This window comes from Herpailurus yagouaroundi, unplaced genomic scaffold, assembly GCF_014898765.1.
Source record: "Herpailurus yagouaroundi ecotype Mexico unplaced genomic scaffold, PumYag 188, whole genome shotgun sequence".
Taxonomy (NCBI): Eukaryota; Metazoa; Chordata; class Mammalia; order Carnivora; family Felidae; genus Herpailurus; species Herpailurus yagouaroundi.
In genome coordinates this window covers 38129877-38155860 of record NW_024412419.1, presented here as the reverse complement: position 1 = coordinate 38155860, position 25984 = coordinate 38129877, and the positions used below count along the sequence as shown (strand labels likewise).

The 25984-nt window shown below is 40.5% G+C and overlaps 1 protein-coding gene across 3 annotated transcripts in view; it reads right to left on the bottom strand.

The window, feature by feature from the left end:
* Window positions 1–25952, bottom strand: part of TTL (tubulin tyrosine ligase) — a 38935-nt gene extending 12983 nt beyond the window's left edge. For all 3 annotated transcript variants that reach the window (XM_040496749.1, XM_040496751.1, XM_040496750.1), the window contains exons 1-5: window positions 25761–25952; window positions 22750–22828; window positions 11751–11983; window positions 3622–3757; window positions 2430–2699 (exon numbers count right to left, since the gene is read on the bottom strand). In XM_040496749.1, the coding sequence (XP_040352683.1) occupies window positions 2430–2699; window positions 3622–3757; window positions 11751–11983; window positions 22750–22828; window positions 25761–25917 (875 nt within the window). In that variant the 5' untranslated portion in view covers window positions 25918–25952. The remainder of the gene's footprint in view (window positions 1–2429; window positions 2700–3621; window positions 3758–11750; window positions 11984–22749; window positions 22829–25760) is intronic.
* Between the last annotated feature and the right edge of the window lie 32 nt (window positions 25953–25984).

The following is a 25984-nucleotide window of genomic DNA, read 5'->3' as shown; positions in this document are numbered from 1 at the left end:
ATCCAATTCCTTTAGGATCCTTTCTCTGGTGCCTTCTGCTTCCCCTTCAGAGATAACCACTATTTTGAATTTTATGTTTTTCATTCCTTCAGTTCTCTATTTTAACCACACATGCACATTCCTCTAAATAACTTCAGTTTTGCTTTTCAATTTATATGAACAGAATCAACCTGTATGCATCTTGTATACACAGTCTATATTTTTTGTAATTTTTGCTTGACATTATGTTTGTGCAACAGCAGTGAAAATATCCTTCAGGAATAAGGTGAGACAAAGGCATTCTCAGATGACAGAAAATTAAAAGACGTTATTACCTACAGAACGAACTGCTCTAAAAGAAATGCTAAAGTCTAAAGGGAAATAATACCAGAGAGAAACTTGGAACTTCAGGACTGAAGGAAGAGAATAAAAAAAGGCAAATAAAAAAATATTTTTCTCTTTTTATATTTAAAGTGGGTTTCTTGTAGACAGCATACAATTTGGTTTTGTATTAAAAAAAAATCCAACCTGATAATCTGTCATACACATAATATATACATATGAATATTGGTAACAAAAATTATAACATTACGTGGTAGAGATTTCAATGTATGTAGATGTAATATATACAACAACTATAGAGGGGGAGAATTAAGTGAACTATAAGGTTATAAGTTTTCTGCACTTTATTTGAAGTGATAAATTATTAACTCTAAGAAGGCTGTGAAATAAATATTAGGTATATAAATCATAATCCCTAGAGTAAACACTAAGAGAGAGGGAGAAAGCCAAATACTCAACAGAAAAATTAAAATAATTTTTATTTAAAAATTCTAAGTAATTCAAATAAATTCAATAATTCTAAGTAAACTCAAATAATTTCTATTTAAAAAAAATTTTTTTAACATTTATTCAGTTTTGAGAGACAGGGAGACACAGAATCCGAAGCAGGCTTCAGGCTCTGAGCTGTCAGCACAGAGCCTGATGCGGGGTTCGAACTCACAAACCACGAGATCATGACCTGGGCCAAAAAGTCAGAGGCCCAACCAACTGAGCCACCGAGGCACTGCAGTAAATTCAAATAATTTTTTAAAAGGGAGGCAATGGGAAAATGAAAAACAAAACCAAAAGGGGACAGATAGTAAATTAAAAAATAGTACATATAAATCCAGCCAAACCAATAATAATTAAATTCAAATGATAAAAACACACCAATTAGAAAGGTAGAGATTACGATATTGGCTGTTTTGTTAAACAAAACAAAAACAAAACCTAACTATACACTGTCTACCAGAAGCCCACTTTAAATATAGAACGGAACAGAATAGGATAGAAGTAAAGGGATGGAGACATATCACTAATCAAAAAAAGCTGGAGTGGCTACATTAATTAATATCAGACAATGTACTTTAAAATAAGAAATATTACCAGAGATAAAGACAGAAATTACATATGGATAAAGTGGTCAGTTGCCAAAAAACGAAAAAGGTAACAATTCTAAATGTGTATGCACCTAAAACAGATCTTCAAAACATATAAAGCAAAACTGATAAAACTACAGGAGACGTAGATAAATCCAAATTATACCTGGAGACTTCAATGTTTTCCCTTTCAATCATGAACAGAACAAGCAGAACAGAAATTCAGCAAGGATGTAAAAGACTTGAACACTAATCACTTTCACCTAATTCACATTTATAGAACACTCAGCCCAACTATAGCAGAATAAACATTATTTTTAGTGCACATGGAACATTCACTAAAACTGGATCATATTGTGGGCCATGACACAAACTTTAACAAATTTTAAAGTATGTTCTCTGACCATGATGGAATTAAAATAAAAATCAGTAATAGAAAAATATGTGGAAAATCCCCAAATATTTGGAAGTTAAGGGAAAATTTCTAAGTAACACAAGTCAAAGATGAAATCACAAGGAAAACTAGAAAATATTTTAATAAAATGAAAATGAAAACACAACATAGCAAAACCTGGGGGATGTGTCAGTAAGTATTTAGAGGGAAACTGACAGCATTAAATGCACTTAAAAAAGGTAATCTCTCAAATCAATGGTCTAACCTTTTGTGTTAAGGAAACTAGAAAACAAATTAAACCCCTCAAAAAAAGCAGAAGAAAGGAAACAATAAGGAGCATAAATCAAAGAAATAAAAAATAAAACCAATAGAGAAAATCAATAAAGCCAAAAGGTGACTTTTTAAAAAGATAACACTGATAGACCTCTAGCCAATAGAGGTAAAATAGAAGATACCAATATAAAGAGTGCAAACAGTGACATCATTACAGTTCCTACAGATACTGAAGGGATAATAAAGGAATATTACAAATAACTTTTGTCCTTAGAGAGCTTAAATGGAATAATTCCTTGAAAGGCACAAACTTTCCAAAGCTTCTTCAAGACACACAACCAAAAAAGATACAATTCAGTTACCTTATTATATGTTTAATTTGTAGCAAGATACTACTCTCCAGCGTAATGTTCAAAGCACTTATTAGGTACTTATTGAACTCCTCAAAGAACATTTCATTCCCTTCTTCATACTTTCCATAGTTCTTTGAGTATTCCTTCTGAATGCAGTGATTGGTCAAATGGCAGGTTTTGTCTTGGAAATTATCAACATGATATGGTTCTGAAGCAGTCCGAAGCACACCCTCTTTGTAGAGGTAGATATTATACTGATGATCCACTAAGACCCAGCTTCTGCAAGTCAATGAGAACAATTTTATTCACAGTTTCTCCACAGTATATATATCATCCCCATTCCTTACCTTTTTTGGAGGGATGTAGAGGAAGGTAGATTCTAAAATTATATCAGGAAAGCCATAGCCAAGATAGCAGATTATGAATCTGCTATTAGCTAAGAGAGCAGATTATGACATAAATGACAAGAAGACTTTGATCAGTTCAAAAGATACAGCATTTTAAAGAGATCCAGATGGGCTGGGTCCTAAGGTTTATCCATGAAACCTCCATTTGCCATGTTTGCTCTATTAGTAATCTTAAGAGGAAGACTGTTCACCCTGAAGCTGATCTGACACAGGACTGGTGTTGAAGAAGAGCAAGTCATTACAAAGGCATCAAGAAGACAGAGTCCTCAATGAGGAAATGTCAGCAAGGCCACAGGAAGGCTGGGGACAGGGCTGTTTAAAGCACGATACAACCTCTTACTCTATGCCAGGCCCATTGCTCAGAAAGTTAAAATCCAAAAACCTAAGGTGTGTTTATGAAATTCTTAAAAAATAGGACACAAATAATGAAGTAAGAACATTATTATTTTGTTGTGTCTTAATTATGAGTTGTATGTACATCTCACAGCTTTGTCCATAAGCAAGCCCCATACATTTAGACTCTCTTCTTTGGAGCCACAAGTCATTTTGATTAAAGAAAACATACAAAAAAGAGAAATCCATAATTTTAGCAACATTTCTACAAAGAAAAGAGAAATACTAAAAGAAAAACAGAAAATTAGGTACAGAACCTCAGTTCTATTAAGCTGTGCTCAATTTTGGCTACTTATGAAACATGGTCAAATACTTCCTTACATTCCATGTTACCCTCCTCATCACCCACCCCTGCATTATTTTCACCTCAGTAACAAAAACTCCAGACACTGATGCATTACCGAATGTCAAATTTGCGGTGACCTGGCTCCAGAAGCAGAGGGTGCTCAAGGTATTTCTGGATCACATGCACCTGACCCTGGTTGTCAATGAAATCCAGAAGTTCTGAAGCCTCCGAGGAGATGAGGATGCCTTCACCTAACAGGGCAAAATTGTAACAGAAATCAGTCAAGTTCATCCCAAGAGTTAAAGCTCTCTACAAAGCCAGCGGGGAGATACTGGGAGAAAACTGGAAGGAGGCTTCTACTGGCCTGCTCATTCTTCCTCTTCCATCCCTTCAGTCCCCCAAGTCTCTCACACTCTCCCCTCTGCCCATAAGGGCACCAGGGCTATCTACTTCCTTCTCCACATAGGACCATGAACACTAACTACTTTGACAGGCTCCAACCATGAAATTTCCATTTTTACAGACATTCAAAACACCCAAGCATCCTAAATAAATGCCACTCTACTGTTGGTCACTGGCTACCATGATCAAAACTTTAATAAAGCCACCTCTCACTCTACAGCTTATAGAAATATCCAGAAGGTTAGAGCATAAACACACTTGTACAAGTCAATTCCCTATAGCATTGTAATAGGAAAAATTATATATGTGTAGAGTGTCTATCAACATTAAATAAATGTCCTTTCAACAGTTGTATTGAGATGCATATTACATACTATAAGATTTGCCCTTTTAATGTATACAATTCAATGGTTTTTCATATATCCAAGAGATTTGCAACCATCACTAACAATTTCAGAACATTTTCCTCACCTCCCCCCAAAAACCCATGTCCATTAGCAGTCATTTCCCATTCCTTCCTTACCCTATTCTCTGACAACCACTAATATACTTGATGTCTCTATGGATTTGCTTAGTCTAGATGATTCATATAAATGGAATCATAAGATATGTGGCCTTTGTGTCTGGCTTCTTCACTTAGCATAATGTCTTCAAGATTCATCCATATTGTAACATGTACCACTACTTCATTCTTCCTTTCCAGGACTTGGTAATATTCCATTGTATGGATATAGCATTTTTGTTCATCCATTCATCAACTGATGGACATTTGAGTTTTTTCCATTGTTGTCTGGTACTTATAAATAATGCTGTTATGAAGATCTTCATAGAAGTTTTTGTGTGGACATGGTTTCAATTCTTTCATGAATATACCTAGGAGTGAACAGTCAGGTCATATGGTAACTCTATGTTTAACTTTTTGAGAAACTGCCAAACTGTTTTCCAAAACGTCCATGTCATTTTACATTCTCAATAGCAATATATGAGTATTTCAATTTTGTCACATCCTTGCCAACACTTTCTGTCTTCTTGATTATAGCCATCCTAGTGCGTATGAAGTGGTATCTCATTGCAGTTTTGATTTGCATTTCCCTAATGACTAACAACATTGAATGTGTTTTCATGTGCTTATTGGCCATTTGTATACCTTCTTTGGAGAAACGTCTGTTTAGTTTCTTTGCTCTTTTGTTAATTAGGTTGTTTTTGTTTTTTTTACTCTTATCTGAGTTCTTTACACATTCTGGATACAGGATATAGATCCACATTCTGGATCCATTATTGCACGGATCCCTCAGTGTTGTTACAACTACTTCCTTCCTCATAACACCCTCCTGACAACTACTAATCTGTTCTCCATTTCCATAATTTTGTCTTTTCAATAATTTTATATAAATACGATTATACAGTATGTGATCTCTGGGGATCGGTTTCTTTCATTCAGCATGATTCCCTGGAGATGCTTCTAAGTTGCTGCATGTATCAATAGTTCATTCCCTTTTATTGCTGAGTAATATTGCAAGGTATCAATTCACCACAGTTGGCTTAATCCTTCAGCTTTTTTTTTTTTTTTTTTAATCATTCAGCCTCTGAAGGAATTTGAGTTGTTTCCAATTTGGGGCTATTACAAATAAAGCTGCTATGAACAATCATGTATAGATTTTTGCATGGATGTGAGTTTTTATTTTTCTTTCTCTTTCTTTCTCTTTTCTTTCTTTCTTTCTTTCTTTCTTTCTTTCTTTCTTTCTTTCTTTCTTTCTTTCAGTAGGCTCCACACCCAATGTGGGGTCAAACTCACGACCCTGAGATCAAGAGTCACACACTCCACCAAGTGAGCCAGGCAGGCACCCCAACTTTTAATTTTTCTGGGACAAATGCCCAAGTGTGTGCAATTGCTAGGTTATATGGTTCTTACAGGTTTAGTTTTACAAGAAATCACCAAACTTTTTTCCATAGGGGCTGTACCATTTTACATTCCCACCAGCACTGTGTTATTGGTCTAGTTTCTCCTGACCCTTTCAGCATTTGCTGTCATTACCATTTATTTTAGTCATTTTAATAGGACTGTTGTGGTTTTAATTTGCATTTCCCTAATGGTTAATAATATTGAAAATCTTTTCATTTGTAATTTTTTATCTGCAGAGCCTTTCAACGGTATGCATTCTCACGTCTTTTGCCTAGTTTCTTTTATTTATATTTTTTTTAATTTATACCCAAATTAGTTAGCATATAGTGCAACAATGATTTCAGGAGTAGATTCCTTAGTGCCCCTTACCCATTTAGCCCATCCCCCCTCCCACAACCCCTCCAGCAACCCTCAGTTTGTTCTCCATATTTATGAGTCTCTTCTGTTTTGTTCCCCTCCGTTTGTATATTATTTTTGTTTCCCTTCCCTATATTCATCTGTTTTGTCTCTTAAAGTCCTCATATGAGTGAAGGCATATCATTTTTGTCTTTCTCTGACTAATTTCATTTAGCATAATACCCTCCAGTTCCATCCATGTAGTCACAAATGGCAAGATTTCATTCTTTTTGATTGCTGAGTAATACTCCATTGTATATATATATACCACATCTTCTTTATCCATTCATCCATTGATAGACATTTGGGCTCTTTCCATACTTTGGCTATTGTTGATAGTGCTGCTATAAACGTGGGGGTGCATGTGTCCCTTCAAAACAGCACACCTGTATCCCATGGATAAATGTCTAGTAGTGCAATTGCTGGGTCGTAGGGTAGTCCTATTTTAGTTTTTTGAGGAACCTCCATGCTGTTTTCCAGAGTGGCTGCACCAGCTTGCATTCCCACCAACAATGCAAAAGAAATCCTCTTTCTCTGCATCCTCACCAACATCTGTTGTTGCCTGAGTTGTTAATGCTAGCCATTCTGACAGGTGTAAGGTGGTATCTCATTGTGGTTTTGATTTGTATTTCCCTGATAATGAGTGATGTTGAGCATTTTTTCATGTGTCAGTTGGCCATCTGGATGTCTTCCTGGGAGAAGTGTCTATTCATGTCTTTTGCCCATTTCTTCACTGGATTATTTGTTTTTTGGGTGTTGAGTTTGATAACTTTTTTATAGATTTTGGATACTAACCCTTTATCTGATATGTCATTTGCAAATATCCTCTCCCATTCTGTCAGTTTCTTTCGCCTATTTTCTAATTGGATTCTTTTTATTTTTTTAACTGCTGAGTTTTAAAAGTCATTTATATACTCTAGATATATCCTTTGTTAGATATGTGGTTTGAGGATACCTTCTCCAAGCCTATAGCTTATATTTTCATCCTCTTTAATAGGGCCTTCACAGAGCTAAACAACCTCAGTTTGTTGAGATTTAACTTACCAACTTTTACTTTTATGGTCATATATGTGATATCAAGATTAAGAACTCTTTGCCCAGCCCTATCTCCTATTTATTTTCCTGAAAAAAATTTTATAGTTCTATACTTTACATTTAAGTCCACAAATCCATTTTGCATTAGTTTTTGTGTAAGGTGTGAGGTTAAGATGGAAGTTCATTGTTTTTTGTCTGGGGATATCCATCTGCTCCAGCACCATTTGTTGAAAAGTCTATCCTTCCTCTATGGAACTGCTTTTGCACCTTTGTTAAAAGTGAGGTGGGCTTGGGGTGTGGTTAAGCGTCCAACTTCAGCTCAGGTCATGATTTCCTGGTTCGAGGGTTTGAGCCCCACATCAGCCTCTTTGATGACAGCTCAGAGCCTGGAGCCTGCTTCAGATTCTGTGTCTCTTCCCCTGCTCTCTGCCCCTCCTCCACTCATGCTCTGTCTCTCTGTCTCAAAAATAAATAAAACATTCCAAAAATGTTTTAAATAAAAAATGAGGAGGGCATATATCTGGGGTTTATTTCTGAGTTCGCTCTTCCACAGATTCATGTTTCTGTCCCCTCACCAATACTACCAATACTACACTACCAGTGTAGTGATTTCTGTAGCCATATAGTATGCTTTAATACCAGATACAATGACTCTTCCCATTCGACTCTTCTTTTTCAAAATCGTTTAAGCTACTCTAAGCCTTGTGCTTTTCCATATGAATTTTAGAAGAAGCTTTATGTATACACAAAAACCTGGCTGAGGTCTTGATAGCAATCATAGTAATCATATTAAATCTACAGATCAATTTAGGGTGAACTGACATCTTTACTATGTTGAACTTTGCAATCCATGAACATGGTATATCTGTCCATTTATTTAGGTCCTTTTTGACCTCTTTCACAGTTGTTTTGTAATTTCTTTCTGTTTCATCTCCCTCAGGAACCATACTCAGATATCCTGGTTCCTCTTTATTTCCACTTGCCAGTTTTTTAGTATAGAACTTAGTCTCTTCTCTTCACTTCTTCTAAAATAGTTATCCTAAAACACCCCTTCCTACTAATGCCCTGAAAGTGTATCACCTTTGATGCCTTGCTCTCCATAATCTGCTCACATTCCCTTCTATCTGTCCCAACTTTGTTTTCCTTATGCTATTCCTTATGTAAATTATTTCTTATTGAAAAAGGAATATACCTAATGCTGATAGGTGGGGAAAATAAAGGAAGAAGGTAGAAAGATACATTTTGATAACTTTAAAAACTATTATCATTGCAAAAAACATGGCATTAAAGTGAAATAGAAAAGTTACCTATAGTCTTACTTCCTAATTATTTTTATCTTTTAATATTACCTTCCTTTCCATAAGAGTAAAGACTGGCTCAATCACAGTGAACTCGCCTTAAACTGTCAATTTTTTTCACTTAATATTGTCAATGCTTTCACTGTTTCTACATTAACATCACAATTATGTCAGTAGCTGAAAAAATATCCCATTGTGTGGATATAAAAAATTACACATTTATTTGCTGATTGTTGGACAGTGGGATTGTTTCTAAGTAACACTTTGCTATTACAGGTCACATAATAAATCACTCTTGTTTCTTTTAAAATATTTTCCTGAAGTTAAGTTTTCGGGAATGAGATTAGTGGGCCGAAGCCTATGCATTCTTTATGGCTCTTCCTCTGTATTATCTTATTACTTTTTCAAAAGTCTGTGTATCACCACTAAGAGGAAGCAGTTCATAACAAACTTTCAGCAACAGTATGACTGAAGGTTTTTATTTTATAGGTATAAAATGATACATAAAATCTACATTTATTTTGTAAGTGTTGGATACCAGTGTACCATGTTTCCATGTTTCATTAACTGTATTTCTAATGTTATTTCTTTATACCCTCACTAACTAAACCTGGAAAAATTATGAAGAAACTCGGGAATTCTTTTTTTTTTATTTATAAATTTTTTTTAACGCTTATTTATTTTTGAGACAGAGAGGTACAGAGCATGAACAGGGGAGGGGCAAAGAGAGAGGGAGACACAGAATTGGAAGCAGGCTCCAGGCTCCGAGCCATCAGCCCAGAGCCCGACGCGGGGCTCGAACTCACAGACCACGAGATCGTGACCTGAGCCAAAGTCGGACGCTCAACCGACTGAGCCACCCAGGCACCGCTGGAATTCTTTAAAAAGTTTTAAGGTGATAGTCTTTTTTCTTCTTTGTTCTCATCTCAACTATTTATCTGGAAATAGATGCATCTCTAGCCTTCTACTACATTGGGTCCATGAGGGCAAGAGATCAGGTCTATTTTATCATCAATGTATCTCCAAACACTCATGACTTCATTCGTTTGTTCATTCATCACTCAATACAGATATTGAACTTTTGCTGGGTTCCAGGTGCTGCCCCGGCACCAGGGAGACAGCACTGAACACAGATGTGACAGGGACTGCCTGTGCTTTAATAGGATCTGGGTCTGCTGTACTGTGTGTAGACTCTGGAGGGCGGCCAAGGGCAGGAGGACAGGGAGCAATGCTCCAGGTGAGTGGTGAAGGTGGCTACAATGCAAAATGTGTGGTGGGGTGGTGAACAGGTCTTCATACTGGATATAGTGTGAAGGTTGAGTCAACTATTCCCAGCATCTGATACATACTCAATATTTGTTTAACAAGAATATAAGACATTCATTCATCCTAATGGTTTAATTTTGTAGTTACCAAACAAAACAAATGCATACCACTTATCTCAACTTCTCAAGCAAAATTTCTTCTTTGTTTGGCATTCTATTCTCTTTTTACCACTCCCTGATGCTGACCACGACTCCATGTCTTGTCTTGGTGAGGGTCCAGGTACCACCCAGGTAGGATCACTGCCATGACCTGACATGTCCTTCGCCAAAGGCCCTGCCTTACTCCTGGTTCTCACTCCAGCTAAGGCTCCATTGTAAGGATACAGGATATCCTTACAATGGCCATTATGACTCAAGCCCAAATCCACAGAAGGAGTATGGAGTACTGCAAATGTCTATTTCCTCTTCCAATTTCCCCATTTATCATTAGAACCAAGCTACTAGGATTGGTATTTGAGAAGAGGTCACAAGAGGGGAGAGAGAAGTAGGTGAGGTACCTGGCTTGTGGCAAGAGTCCAACTCTCCCACTTTCAGGAGATTCCAGGTGATGCCCTCCTGTCTCATGGTTGGTGGAAAAGAAGGTGAGGTCCACTGGACCGGGAATAGAAATGAATACCAATGGCCAGATGGTCTTCCAAGGCAATAAAAGAAGAATTAAGTTCAAAATGGAATGGTTTTAAAAGGAGCATATGATGGTAGCTACAGAGATAGACTGTGTTTATGTGTTCATTACATTGGGAACAGCCTGTATTTTGAGCCTGAGTCAATATTCTAAATCTCATTCCTTCTATGCATTCATTCAACACATATTTACTGAGTGCCTCTGGGGAGGGTACAGAGATGAACAAGACAGAATGTCTGTGTTTACATGGAGCTTATGGTAGGATAGAGGAGACGAGCAGATAAACATATGTAATATAGTGCTGGGGAGAGGTTAGTACAAGGATAAAAAAATAAAGCAAGGCAAAGGACAGAGAGCAATGGACATACAAGCTATTTTAGAAAAAAAAAGGCTTCTCTGACAAGGTAACATTTGAGCTGAAAGAAATAGAAAATAATCGATAAGCACATTCAAGATACACAGACAAATTTAGAGTATTTGTAGGACTCTAGGCAGGCATGGTTATAGAACAGTGAACGAGGCAAAGAACAGAGATGGGACCACAGATACAAGCAAATGTCAAATGGTGTCGGCTACCATCAGCAGTCTGGAGCTTATCTGAACTGCATTGGGAAGCCAGCTGGTCAGTCTTGAGCAGGGAGTAAAATGATTAGATTTGTGTTTTTAGATGCCACTCTCTCTTAGAGGAGAACTGGCTGGGAGCAGGCACAGCAGTTACACAGACCAGAGACAATAATAGTTTTAACTTCAAGTAAGAGCAGTAGAAATGGCAAGAAAAAGTCTAATTCAGAATGTGCTTTGAAGGTAGAGCTAACAAGACTTGCTGATGCATTAGGTATGGATTATAAAGAAAAGAGCAGTCAAGGAGGAATCCTAGGTTTGGGGCTTCGGAGACTAGGTGAGGAGTGGGATCACATACTATGTGAGAAGACTGAAAAGAGGGGTAGGCTGGGGTGGGTTAAGTTGGGCAGGAAACGAAGAGTTCTGTATCAGACATGTTACATTTGAAATGCCCTCCACACTGGATCTGGAGCGTAAAGGGAAATATTTTGGCTGGAGGTATATGTTTAGAAGTCATCAGTACCTAGATAAATATTTAAAACTATGTAACTAGACATGGTCTAGTTACTAGACATGGTCTCCTTAAGCATTCAGATTAGAACAGTCATTCACCTAAAGATATCATTGAATTCTACTGCACAAGAGAACAAAGCGCATAGGAACCTACAGGAAAGAAAGAAGGGAACAGCAATGCCAACTCACCTTTGGCACCAGCTGATGACTTTGCAATCCAAACATTGCCTTCTCCCTCTTCCTTCTTTCTGTTGTAAGAAGCCAGGAAGAATTCCCTTTCGTCTGTCCTTGAGCTATGGATCGGTGGGTGGATTCCATTCTGTGCTGGGGCAACTGGGGTCTTGAGATTAGTTGGGTAAATCACATAGGACTCTGGAAACCATGTGCAGGACTCAGCCAGGTCTGGGCTCGTCTTGATTAGCCTGACAGATGACAGAGGGTCAGTCTCCCTTCTTAGTACACCCTGCCACTCCATTCAGAAAAGCCAGTGCTTCCCCCCAGAGCTTGTCAGGAGGCAGGGCAACACCAGAGCCAGGAGCTGGTTTCTTTATCCCACTCTGCTCTTGGCCTCCCTGAGCAGACCCATAAGACACTATTGGGCAGCACATAGCTACTACATGCAGCCCTTAAGGCATGTTCCAAATAGTTAAACAGGAGCTTAATGTCTAGAACTTTAGCTCCTTTTATTTGTTTACTTTAAAAGCAGTATTTAACTAGGTTATCTTTCACTTTTTTAAAGTTTATTTATTTATTTTGAGAGAGACAGAAACAGTGTGAGTAGGGGACGGGCAGGGAGGGAGAGAGAATCCCAAGCAGGCTCCACGCTGCCAGCACAAAGACTGACACAGGGCTCAAACTCATGAAACCTCAAGATCATGACCTGAGTGGAAACCAAGAATCAGACGCTTAACTGAATGAGCCAAGAAGGCGCCCTCAGAACTTCAGCTGTTTTTAAAATGCATCTCTAGGGGTGCCTGGGTGGCGTAGTTGGTGAAGCGTCTGACTTCGACTCAGGTCATGATCTTACGGTCTGTGGGTTCGAGCCCCACGTCGGGCTCTGTGCTGACAGCTCAGAGCCTGGAGCCTGCTTCATTCTGTCTCCGTCTCTCTGCTCCTCCCCTGCTCACACTCTGTCTCTCTCTCTCTCTCTCTCTCTCTCAAAAATAAATAAACATACATACATACATACATAAATACATAAATTAAAAAAACGCATCCCTAAGGAAACTGGAAGTAAGTCTGAAACCATACTTTTTCAACATTTACGTTGTGGTTAGGCTAAACTTATGCTAAAAAAAACAAAGTAGAGAATTTAGGAAACTATATTCTAGTATTTACTAGAAAAAATACTATCTTGGCCCAACTCTCTGAAGAACAAAGGCCACTGCTTAGAAATCTGAGTTATCCGGGGCACCTGGGTGGCTCAGTCAGTTAAGCATCCAACTTCGGCTCAGGTCATGATCTCACAGTTGTGTGGGTTCAAGCCCCGTGTCAGGCTCTGTGCTGACAGCTCAGAGCCTGGAGCCTGCTTTGGATTCTGTGTCTCCCCTCTCTGCCCTTCCCCTGCTCACGCTCTCTACCTCTCAAAAATAAATAAAAATGTTAAAAAATATATTTAAAAAAGGAATCCAATTATCTATTTAGTTCATTGCTTGTTTTTAGCTCAACCTGGCTTCAATGACTATTAGAATAAAGGAGGAATCTATCTTTTTTTAATGTTTACTTATTTATTTTGAGAGAGAGAGAGAGAGAGAGAATAGGGGATGGGTGGGGGAGAGAGGGAGAGAGAGAGAATGAATATCCCTGACCTGGGGCTTGAACTCATGAATTGTGAGATCATGACCTGAGCCAAATTCCAAGAGTCAGACGCTTAACTGACTGAGCCACCCAGACACCCCAGAATAAAGGAGGCACAGAATAATGGGGCATAGAACTCCAGTGATCATAACTAAAAACACCTCCTGACCCCAAAACAACATACATGACAGAAGATAAAGTCAGGCCATGAGCAAGGCACTTAATAAACACATGGGCTTACTAAGGGCCTCCCATTGCATTTACTCTCCAATCAGACCCCCAAAGGGGAAAGCACTAGCATCCCATTTCATAGATGAGGCACTGGGTCCAACCAAGAAGTAAATTTCCAAAGATCATAAAGGTAGTAAGAAATAGGTACTATGCGAGCTCCAACCTCCCAGTCCTCACTCGAAACTTACTCTTACTTCCCAGGAATCAGAGGCAGGAAGGAACCCACACAAAGATCTGCAGGCCTTCCCTAAGGTGCACTCCCTTCACTACCTAGAACAGAACTATTAATGTTAAGCCTGTGTTAAGATCCACCAGCAAGGGGCACCTGGGTGGCTCAGTTGGTTAAGCATCCAACTTGATTTCAGCTCAGGTCATGACCTCATGGTTCGTGAGATCATGCCCCATGTCAGACTCTGTGCTGAGAGCACAGAGCATGCTTGGGATTCCCTCTCTCCTTCTCTCTCTCTGCCTCTCCCCTGCTCATACTGGCAGGCTCTCTCTCTCTCACTCTCTTTTAGGATTTTTTTTAAAAATTTTTTTTTCAACGTTTATTTATTTTTGGGACAGAGAGAGACAGAGCATGAACGGGGGAGGGGCAGAGAGAGAGGGAGTCACAGAATCGGAAGCAGGCTCCAGGCTCTGAGCCATCAGCCCAGAGCCCGACGCGGGGCTCGAACTCACGGACCGCGAGATCGTGACCTGGCTGAAGTCGGACGCTTAACTGACTGCGCCACCCAGGCGCCCCTCTCACTCTCTTTTAAAGAAATTAACATTAAAAAAAAAAAAAAGATCCACCTGCAAAATCAATCTATGAGCAAACGGCAGAAATAATGAAATTTTCAACAGAGATTTAAAGTAAAATTATTTTTTCAGAATTTTTAAATGTTTTTATTTATTTTTGAAAGAGCATGAATGGGGGAGGGAGAGAGAGAGAGAGGGAGACACAGAATCTGAAACAGGTTCCAGGCTCTGAGCTGTCAGCACAGAGCCCAACATGGGGTTCAAACTTGTGAACTGTGAGATTATGACCTGAGCTGAAGTGGGACGCTTACCTGACTCAGCCACCCAGGTGCCCCTAAAGTAAAATTATTTTTAAGCCAAAGGCAACAGAATTTGAAAGTTACTTGAATTCAAAGGAACAAAAATCAATAAATTTCTAACTCACTGAATATTCCACTCTATCTACACTGGCCAAACAGTGGCCACTAGCCACACGTGGCCTCTGAGTACTTGAAATCTGGCCAATGTGACACGGGAACTGAATTTTAAACTTTGTTTAGTTTTAATGTAAAAACTGAAGTGTTGTATTCTCCCATTATTCACAACTTCACTCTTTTGGTAGGATGACATTAACCACTGCACGACCTCAGATATTTCTCCGGTCCTGCAGCAGGCACGTCAGGCCATGTGTTGTTCCTAGTAGCTGACATAAACATGTCACTGTTCTACTCTGCGACAATAGACTGATTCAGTTCAAGTGACTTTATCCCCCATCCATTGATGAAGCATCATAACGTGCTTATTATGCGGACAGCAAGAGTTACAATGATAACTATGTAAATCGTAACTGGCAACTACTGTGAAATGTAACTATGTATCTAGCTAAAAAACAATTAGAGAAAAAATTTTAAATTTAAAACAAAGGCATACTACCAATGCCAAATATTTTTTTTGTAAAGTTAATGTGATAGTTTTACTCCCTTTGAGTTTGTGTATCATCCACACCTTCATTGCTACAATTCCATCTGCTCTTAACCTGACGATTGACTTCATAAGCACAGCCTCCAGCATATTCCTGGTGTACCCCAGACAGTTATTTACCATGGCTTTGATAGAGGAAGAAATTTCTTCTCTCAGTTTTTGATTCTCATTTAAAAAAATTTTTTAATGTTTATTGAATTTTGGGAGACAGAGAGACAGAGCATTAGTGGGGGAGGGACAGAGAGAGAAGGAAACAATCTGAACCAGGCTCCAGGCTGCGAGCTGTCAGCACAGAGCCCTGTGCAGGCCTCGAACCCAGGAACCTGAGCCGAAGTTGGATGCTTAACCAACTGGGCCACCCAGGTGCCCCTTGATTCTTATCTTCTTAATCAGAGACTGATGCAGAATTGAGTGGGGATGCCAAAGCTAGAACTATGACCAGGACAGTAATGGGGAAAAAAAAAAAAAAGAACTGGCAGAAGCTATGACAGAAATTTCACAATAAATGGCAACTGCAACTTGCTATAGCAGAGTTACAAAGGAGACATTTTCAGAAAATACATAATGTAATGAATTTCATAAGCAGTTTCCACTCAACCATAAGAAAATGGGTCGGGGGAGCAAACCAAAAAACAGACTTTTGGGGCGCCTGGGTGGCTCAGTCGGTTAAGCGGCCGACTTCGGCTCAGGTCATGATCTCGCAGTCCATGAGTTCAAGCCCCGCGTCGGGCTCTGTGCTGACATCTCAGAGCCTGGAGCCTGTTTCGGATTCTGTGTCTCCCTCTCTCTGACCCTCCCCCATTCATGCTCTGCCTCTCTCTGTCTCAAAAATAAATAAACGTTAAAAAAAATTAAAAACAACAACAACAACAAACAGACTTTTAACTATAGAGAACAAACTGGTGGTTACCAGAGGGGAGGTGGGTGGGGGATGGGGATTAAGGAATGCACTTGTCATGATGAGCACCAAGTGTTGTAATAAGGCTTTGAATCAGTAAATTCTACACCTGAAGCTAATATTACACTGTATGTTAGCTAACTGAAATTTAAATAAAAACTTAAAAAAATCAATGAAATTTGTGACTGAAATCAGAATACCTAAAAAAAAAAATGTTTAAACTATTTTTTTTTTAATTTTTTTTTCAACGTTTATTTATTTTTGGGACAGAGAGAGACAGAGCATGAATGGGGGAGGGGCAGAGAGAGAGGGAGACACAGAATCGGAAACAGGCTCCAGGCTCTGAGCCGTCAGCCCAGAGCCCGACGCGGGGCTCGAACTCACGGACCGCGAGATCGTGACCTGGCTGAAGTCGGACGCTTAACCGACTGCGCCACCCAGGCGCCCCTAAACTATTTTTAACAGGCTCTGAACTTGTAACTTTGGTCAGTTATAAAATGGCATGGATTCTTGCACAAAAAAGAAAATCATTTCTATTTATTTGTTTGTGTATTTATTTATTTATATATTTATATTTTAGAGAGAGAGAGTGAGCAGGGGAGAGGGACAGGAGAAAGAGAGTTGGGGGCTCAACTGACTGAGCCACCGAGGCGCCCCCAAAAAACCATTTTAGATAGAAATACAGCTGGAGGAAATATTTTGAGGAAAACAGTAAAAATGAGACATTTTACAAAGAGTGAACAATCTTTAGCTAAGTCATGAATACTGCCCAAGGAATACAAAACTTTTCTAATAGTATCAAAGACTGATTCAAAAATGGAAAAATCTTAAATATTTTCCTTCAGTTTTAGTTGAATTCTGTGACATAAGATGTTGCCCAATGAATATTTTGGGAATGTTCTGCTTCCAATATTTTTTATAAATTTACTTAGTTATTTATCTTGAGAGAGAGAGCAAAAGAGCACACACACGCACACACAAGTGAGGGATGGGCAGAGAGAGAGAGGGAGAGAAACCTAAGCAGGCTCTGCACTGTCAGTTCAGAGCCCAACACGGGGCTCAAACTCACAAATTGTGAGATCATAACCTGAGCTGAAATCAAGAATCAGATGCCTAACTGACTGAGCCATCTAGGCGCCCCTCAAAGAATTTTCAAATACATGAAAAAATATCAAATTTCAGCCTTAAAACTACCAACCTTGTGGTGTAGATATTTTTAAATCTTTTACATCTGTCAAAGAAGAATCTCACCTACATGTGAAAATTTCTATTGTGACAGTGCTTCAGCTAGGTTGGGTTGAAATCTGATTTATTGTGATTTTAATACACCGATGCTTCCTTTAGTGTTTCATTGTACTATATGGTACATATTGGAAACACTTGCACTCAGTTTTCTGAAGCCCACTCTATGAAAACTATCAGGGATACAGTGGTTGAAATGGTTTAGTATATACTTGCAAATGCTACAATGATTCCCCAGTATGGAACTGTTGAAAGAAACAGAAGACAATAGATTTAATGATACTGTGCTCTTTGCCAGTGTTCACTAATTGAGAGAAAGGAGTTCTACAAAGATTCACTATATTGTCAACTCCAAATCAGATTCTCTTGAAATAAAAGAAAATGCTTCCCAAATCAATAATTATTTTATTCAGTAATCAAAGATGAAAAGTGGCAGTGTGATTTACATCTTCTCATCAATATACGCTCTAGGCGATCAAGCTAAAGTTGAAGCTCCAAGGAAGGGAAAAAGATCTTATTTATGACCTAACCAGACAGGTGTGAGAATTTATGCTCTAATTTCATAACACAGCCAACAATAACGATTTCACATATTTTTATAACATGACTCAATATAGGAGAGCCTGGGTGGCTCAGCTGGTTAAGCATCTGACTCTGGATTTCAGCTGAGGTCATGATCTCAGTTAATAAGATCAAGCCCTGCTTCAGGCACAGCGCTTGACAGCATGGAGCCTGCTTGGGATTCTCTCCCTCTCTCTGCCCTTCCCCAACTTGTGCATGGGCGCATGTGCACATGCTTTCTCTATTTCTCTCTCTCTCAAAATAAAGTAATAAACATTTAAAAAGAGCATGACTCAGTATGTAGAAGATTTAAATTGAAATAGACAGCATTATGCAAATTGGCTACAAAAACTAAAGAAAAGTTTTAAGAACACTTTGTTGACATTGCTAAATTTAGAATTTCTTTTCACTTTATTCAATATCTCTTTTGAATTAGATGTTAATAATACGTGTTGACATAAGAGTTGATGAATTTATTTAACTTAGATATAGTTCTGAAAACTCAAGTCATTCTTCTAAAAATATGAACCAGTTTTGCCAATGTGTCTGCAACTATGAAAGGAAAATGATTTTTCATTGAGTTACTGAAAAACTTTACGTGGGAACAACTTGAGTATGTAAATCAACATTTCAACCATAAATGTTCATGAAATCTAAATACAGAGCAAGGGTTTTAGATGAAAATTTAGTGTCTGGATTAAGATGTTCCAAAAATGTGAACTTATACCAGAGTTTGAAGACTCAGAAAGAGAACAAAATCTATAAAATATCTCATTAATTGTTTTATATTAATAACATATCAAACTGATTATTTTGGATTTTTCTGGTTAAATAAAATATATTATTAAAGTAAAATATTAATCTATCACCAAAGAACTGATCACCTTGAGGAAATTAATCAAGTCAAATTTGGAATCAGCAAGGCCAGGTCTCCAAGGACTTCAGTCAGTCTAGCAAGACAGGTTTTCATTTGAAGCTTGTTGTGGCCAACCAGCCCCCTGCCATCGCCTCACCACACTCGTTCAGTTCCGGCAGAGAACAGAATTCATTGTTCCATAAAAGCGAGAAGAAATATTCAGGATTTCCCAGGGTTGACTCAATCAACTCATAAGCTACAGTAAGAACTGCTTCAACGAGTATGAAATAATGGATTTAATCTTTAAAATTCTTCCTCTCAGGGGCGCCTGGGTGGCTCAGTCGGTTTAGCGTCCGACTTCGGCTCAGGTCACAATCTCATGATCCGTGGGTTCGAGCCCCGCGTCGGGCTCTGTGCTGACAGCTCAGAGCCTGGAGCCTGCTTCAGATTCTGTGTCTCCCTCTCTCTCTGACCCTCCCCCGTTCATGCTCTGTCTCTGTCTCAAAAATAAAATAAAAACGTTAAAAAAAATTTTTTTAAATAAATAAATAAAATTCTTCCTCTCAAATGTTTTTCGACCAGGAGGTAAAAAGAAAATTTGTCCAATGCCAACCTGTTCTCAATACTGACCTCCTTATAACAGCTAAAAATATCAAGAAAAAGGAACGAAGAGTGTTTATATTTACAAATAAAATAGCTGGAGAAGTCAGAAATACGTTGTTGTGTAATTATTATTCCATCTACCATCTGATAGAAGGAACTATAAAGGAATTAGGAAACCGACATTCCATTTTGGCTTAAAAAAGAGAAACTATGATCATTTGCTGTAACATCAATTCTAAATGCAGTGATTTTTGTTGTAGTGTATAAAATATTTTCAGGCTCAGCTTTTGAAACAATTGTTTAAATAGAAAAAGGTCAACACAAGCTTCTACAATGGACCAAACATTTCATTAAAAAAAAATTTTTTTTAACGTTTATTTATTTTTGAGACAGAGAGAGACAGAGCACGAATGGGGGAGGGTCAGAGAGAGGGAGACACAGAATCCGAAACAGGCTCCAGGCTCTGAGATGTCAGCACAGAGCCCGACGCGGGGCTCGAACCCACGGACCGCGAGATCATGACCTGAGCCGAAATCGGCCGCTTAACCGACTGAGCCACCCAGGCGCCCCTGGACCAAACATTTCATAATGTTACCATGGTACGTATACCCAAACCCAATAAAAACAAGTTTAAAGTTAGGATTCAAGGGAGAGCAGTAGAAAACACAAATAGATTTCTGTGGATAGCAAGGATTTTAAATTATTAAAGAACTTTACCAAAACGATTAATTTATAGAGTTTGTAATAAAAATATTTTAACAATTAAAAAAAGTAAAATATATTGCACCTATTTCTTTGTATTTATTTTAATGTGGCTACTAGGAAATTTAAAATTACACATGTGGCTGGCATTCTGTTTCTGCTGGACAGCATCCTTTGCAATTGTTCCATTCCCTCAGAAACCCATTTAGAAGGAAATCACAAATGGAGGCTCATTTATACATATTAGGGGAAAAACTTCACAGGAGAAAAAGAAAGCCTTCAACCTAGGTCAGAGAGAAAAGCCACTCAGGGCTGTGAGACTACAGCCACAGGGTGTTGATGAATTTGTCAAAGTCCCTGAAGTAACAGGAGGAAGGCACTTGCTGTCAAGGGTCCAGTGGAGAACACTATCGAGACTCTAGGAAGCCCTGTGAGGGATGCCCAGTCACATGGCCCATAGGTTCATTTGTACAGACTGGAACTGCACAACGTGTAGCGACATTAACCGCTATGGCAATGGGCAACCCAGTTATCCTCTATGAGTTGCCATTCTGCCCTACATTAAACTGAGGAAATTACATTTTTTACTCTTTGGAGCCCTCCGAAGCCATACAAAATTATGGAGAGAGACAAAATGACAAAGGGAACCATTGCTTCCTGGAACTACTACAATCCCTTGCCAGCCACCTAAGAGAATGAAGGAAGCTTATGAGGATAATGACAACCCCCAGCCTGCATAAACCATGTCACCATTTACAAGGTGTCATCACAGACCATGTCACACGTCACAGAGGGGCAAAGAACAAGTATAATCATCCCCATCCACACTGACAGATGGGTCACTGGGATTTAGAGCGGTGTTGTCCAGGGTCACAGAGATCTAGATACCTACTCAGACCCGATCAGGACCCCAGTCACGTGGTCATGCCACTTCATTATAACTAACTATGCAAATATGTAGAATGTTACGTACATAATTTTTACAACATCCTCTGTTCATACTTCTGAAAGCTAAATTCTCCCTTTATCCTCAGATAAAAAAAAAAAAGTCATAGTAGAAAAAAGATTGAATAAACCTTAAAAAAATTTTTTAAATGAATGATCTGGATAAACAATCATGTCCCACTTCTACTCTTAGCTCTGGTGAAACAATCTTTTGTGTTCTAAACATGTAAATATGTAATAAGAATTCAGAAAGCTTCACTCACCTTTAGGAGTGGATGGTGAATCATGAAAATCCATCACAGACAGAACTGGATATATAAGTTACTGGGGCCAATGAGTGTGGACAAAAAGGGGAAGCTAATGCCGTGAACACTCAACTTAGTAAATAGATAGGGCCCAGAATGAAATGTGGGTGGGGAAAAGAGCATTTGCGTCGAGTCGTATCTTCCAGTGTCTTCCTCCCTAAAGGATTTGTTAGGCTACACACGCATGTTCACTAGTCTTCATGGAAAGAATACTGGAGACTCGTTACAACTCTGATTGGGGGGCACTACCCAGTTGTTTCCTACTGAAATGATAACAATAATAGCAGTGACAGGCATAATAACAGTAGTAAGAGCTTTTACTTATGTAGTGTGACCTATGAGACAGACATTACTCAAAGCCAGCGCATAAATGAACTCAAGTAATTCTTACAACGACCCTGAGGTGGTTACTATTATCCCCATTTTATTTACAGAAGGAGAAACCAAGGCACAGAGTCCGGTACTTACTACCACTGTGCCATATATGTTACATGTGTCGCCTTAGCTAATCCTCACAGCCACCTTGTGAGGTAGATTCTGAGGCCTGGGGGGATGAGGAAATACACCCAAGCTAATGAGAGGGAGAGCTGGGATTAAAACCCAAGCTGCTAATCCTCCCCCTTAATCCCTGTATAATAGTGTTTCCCCTTACCTTATGGGACCATTTTTATGACACCTAGCCATAACCCCACTGCTTGGAGGTGGGCAGTATAGCAGATACTGCTATACCCTGCCTGGGTGTCCTTTCTGGGACCCCTGGCTGCTATGAGCTGGCTGCCAAGAGCTCACGTATGCCTCTTCTGCAGGGTCTAGCCCCTGTCCAGAAATGGAGGGGAAGCTACATTCTCCACTTCCCCTAACAGCCAGTGGCTGACTGGTATTAGAGGACAGAAGCCAGGTCCTCTCATCTCAGTTCAGAGGTACCATTTATTCCTGAGCTCCACGGAGTCAGGCTGAGGAGAGACTTCGGCTGAAACTGTGTCTTTGCTTGGCTTCCTCCCCTGCTGTCTGGCCCCCCGCCTTGCTTCTGGATGAGTTTCTCCCAAGAGCCTTCACCTCCACCCCTCCACCCCCCTGCCACTAGTCACCCACCACATAAGAAACCTGGGCCTCCCGTTCTGCTTCTAGGGAGCCTCACCTAAGAGACAGGATTTATCAGGGGCAAACAGCAAAGTTTTAGACTGTAATCAAAGTAGCATGGAGGATACTCCGGAACTAATATTGTTGGCTTTCTAGAAAAAAGTATTTTTGTCCAGAAAAAAAAATTCCACATTTTTGCTAAAGGGCTTCAGGATGAAAGTTGAAAACATTTATGTAATAGACTGAAAATGAATCTTCAACACTTACTTCACTAAAGAAGCTTTGCGACACAGTTTGTCAGCCCCCCTGTAGTAATTCACCAACTGCATCAGCCCAGGCTCGTGACCTATAAAGGAAAGAGGAGGCTCAGAAGGGAAAGAGGACAGGTGGGAAACGACAATGTCAGCACCAGCACGCAGAAGAGAGAACAGCTGTGTCATGCCCAGCTTTTCCTTCTCTCATTTCAAGACTGGTTGGTGGAAATGGAACAATTCCATTGCCCTGCACCTGTACCCCCTCCCCCTCCCCAGAGTGGATATTAAAGACACTAATATCCTAGGTCTGCCGAACACCACTGCTGCCTTTGTTTTTTCTTCTTAGGGCGGAAGGGTATTTTCTATTTCACCTCTCTTTGATCCTCCCCAAACCCCACTCTTGGCTTCACACATAGGGACTTAGTAGTCTCTGCATAGTAGGACTTTATTTTTTTTTACACTTTAAAAATATTTATCTATTTGTGGAAGAGAGACAGAGCATGAGCTGGGGAGGGGCAGAGAGAGAGAGAGAAAGGAGACATAGAATCCGAAGCAGGCTTCAGGCTCTGAGCTGTCAGAACCCATGAACCATGAGATCGACGTGGGGGTCGAACCCATGAACCGTGAGATCATGACCTGAGCTGAAGTCAGATGCTTAACTGACTGAGCCACGCAGGCACCCCAAGCACAGTAGGACTTCAACAGTGACGCCTTGGCACCCCTAACCTTGCTTTCTATAGCCACCAAAGAAGCACTAGGACTAGGATATTACTGTCTTCAAGCATGTCTAACTCTGTGAGCTTCTGGGAGAGCCACAAGAGGTGAAGGAAGATAGTAGAGAAGCCATGTCTATAAAATCAGAAGCCCTGAAGACTTTCTTCTGTATATCTCCCACAGAGAAACTCATTTTCAATGAATCCTACCGCCATGTCCCCTCCTCCATAAAACAGAGCAGAGAGGATACAAACAAAAACAAAAGCCTTAATATTTGTTTAAATTCCTAACAAAATGCATTCAATTTCCAGCAACAAAAATAAAAGTAAAACCAAACAAAGGGAGTCTGAGTAGAAGATGCCAGAGGTAAAAAGGATACATCTGAGAACAGCATATAATCAAATAAAAATATTTAGGTACTAACTTGCTCTCACTGTCTCCCTGGGACAGATGAACCTGCCTCACACCTGCGCCTACCTTCTCATCCCCACGGCAAGAGCATTCCTGAGACTTTATCTGGCTCTATAAGCCATCTCCTTGGGTTTCACACAATGCACTGAAGCAAAAACTAAACATCCCTAACAGTGAAGACATATAACCATTTTGCTTGTGTGATGCTGTTTTCTTTTCCATAAAAACCAAATGTTTTCTTACCATCTGTTGACTTTGTGGTACCTGTTTAGGATTTGGACCCTGTAAGTTTCTGGCCTTCCCCCCAGTCCTGAGCACCATAGCAATGCAAAACCACCCCTGCTTCAGCCCCAACAGAGACATTTTTGCCAGTTTTGAATATTAGGATTTCCCCCTAAGCTTTTACAGCCAGGCACTGCCCAGTCTATAGAGGAAGGTAAGTCAGGCAGGCAGGGATGTGCACAGAGCAAGAAGGAAATATATGTTCTCAACTATAAGTAGTTCGTCTTTCAGGGAAGGTATTCTCTTTGCTGAGGGCTTCCTGGAGAGACAGTTTAACAAAAGGGAATCTCCAGGCACATTCCCTGTATTCCAAGATTGCTGGGGGTTGGAATCAGTCCCTCCATGGAGTCCTCATCATACATCCTAAATTTGTATAACAGTAAAAAGTGCATTCCAAAGAAAAAATTTCGATAAGGCTATGCTACAACACCCTTCATTCCTGAAATCATTACAACTGTACACACCCCCCGCCCAAAGGCTCTATGGAAGTAGCCAGTGAGTTCCAAATGGCCTATTTTCAGCCTGCTCATTCAGCTTCTCTACCCTCTGACCACACCTCTTTTCTAAAAACTATGTCCTCTGCTGGACACAGAACACCACTCTCTCTGGACTGCCCTTTAAGACAGAGATGACTTTTCCTCATTATCGATCCTCCTCTTCCGTCTTTGGCAAATCTGTTTGGTCCCCGCCCCGGGAGAATTTTGGCAAGGAACAGAGGCTGCATCTCCGGGATGACTGCGCAGTGAGGAGAGGCCACGAGACGGTTCAGGTCAATGGGATGTAAGTTGAAGTGATCTGCACAACTTGTGGATTACGTCATCTAAAAGGGAGCTGCCGGTCTTCTCCTTTCCCGTGCCCCTCCCTACAGGCGAGGATGTGGATATGGATGTAGACATGATGCCAAGCTGGCATCGACCATGGGAGTGAAGGTAACTCTCTCGGGGTGAGCAGGGCAGAGAAGTGGGACGCAGGGTGAAGCCAGTGTCATGCAAAATCTGCATTCAACACACAACTGTGAAAACACATACTTCGGGGAACCTCAGGAAAGGTCTAAATCAGGCACCCTTCCTTCCGCCCTGGCCCGAGCTTGGCTCACTTCTGCAGCTCCTGCTTTGGGAACCCAGAGGTCTTTTCCAAATCCCCAGTTGATCTGAGCCTTCGGGTAGCTGAATCCGCAGGGTTTTCAACACACACAAGGATCCCTCCCGCGTCAACACCAGTCACGGTGAAATCCTCAGCGCAGAAAATTCGCAAGAGGACTCCAGCTGGAGGTCCGACGCCGGCTCAGCGGGGCCTTGCCCCGCCCCAGCTCTGCCCCGCGGCCCTGTGCGATTTGGGGGCGTCGGGCCGGGGCAGTGCGGGAGCGCGCGGCCGACGCCCCCCCCCCCCCCAACCCCTCGGGCTGCAGGCACCAGCCATTGTCCACAGGCAGCGGCGGCCACGAATCCGATTTCGGGAACGGGAAGGCATGCAAAGCGGTGGGTTTAGACCTTTATGGATCCATTTTTTTCTCTGCCCGGGGAACGACGCAGGGGAAGATATATGACCTTAAGACAAAAGCGCTGCTGCTAACGGGCCGTGGGAGGAGCGGGAGGGCGGGGAGGGGGAAGCGCTCACCCAATCTCCCGAAGGGCAGCCGGTTCCTCTCTCCCAGCATCAGGTTGAACCTGGGGTTGTCTCGCCTGAGCCTCTTCCAGTGGCCGGTGGCGAGCAGCAGCCGCGAGACCTCGGCGTAGACGCTGCTGTTCTCGTCGCGCACCACGAAGGTATACATGGCGAAGGGCCGTGCGCCCGGGCCGCCCGGGCAGCCGCCGCGGTGAAATCCTCAGCGCAGAAAATTC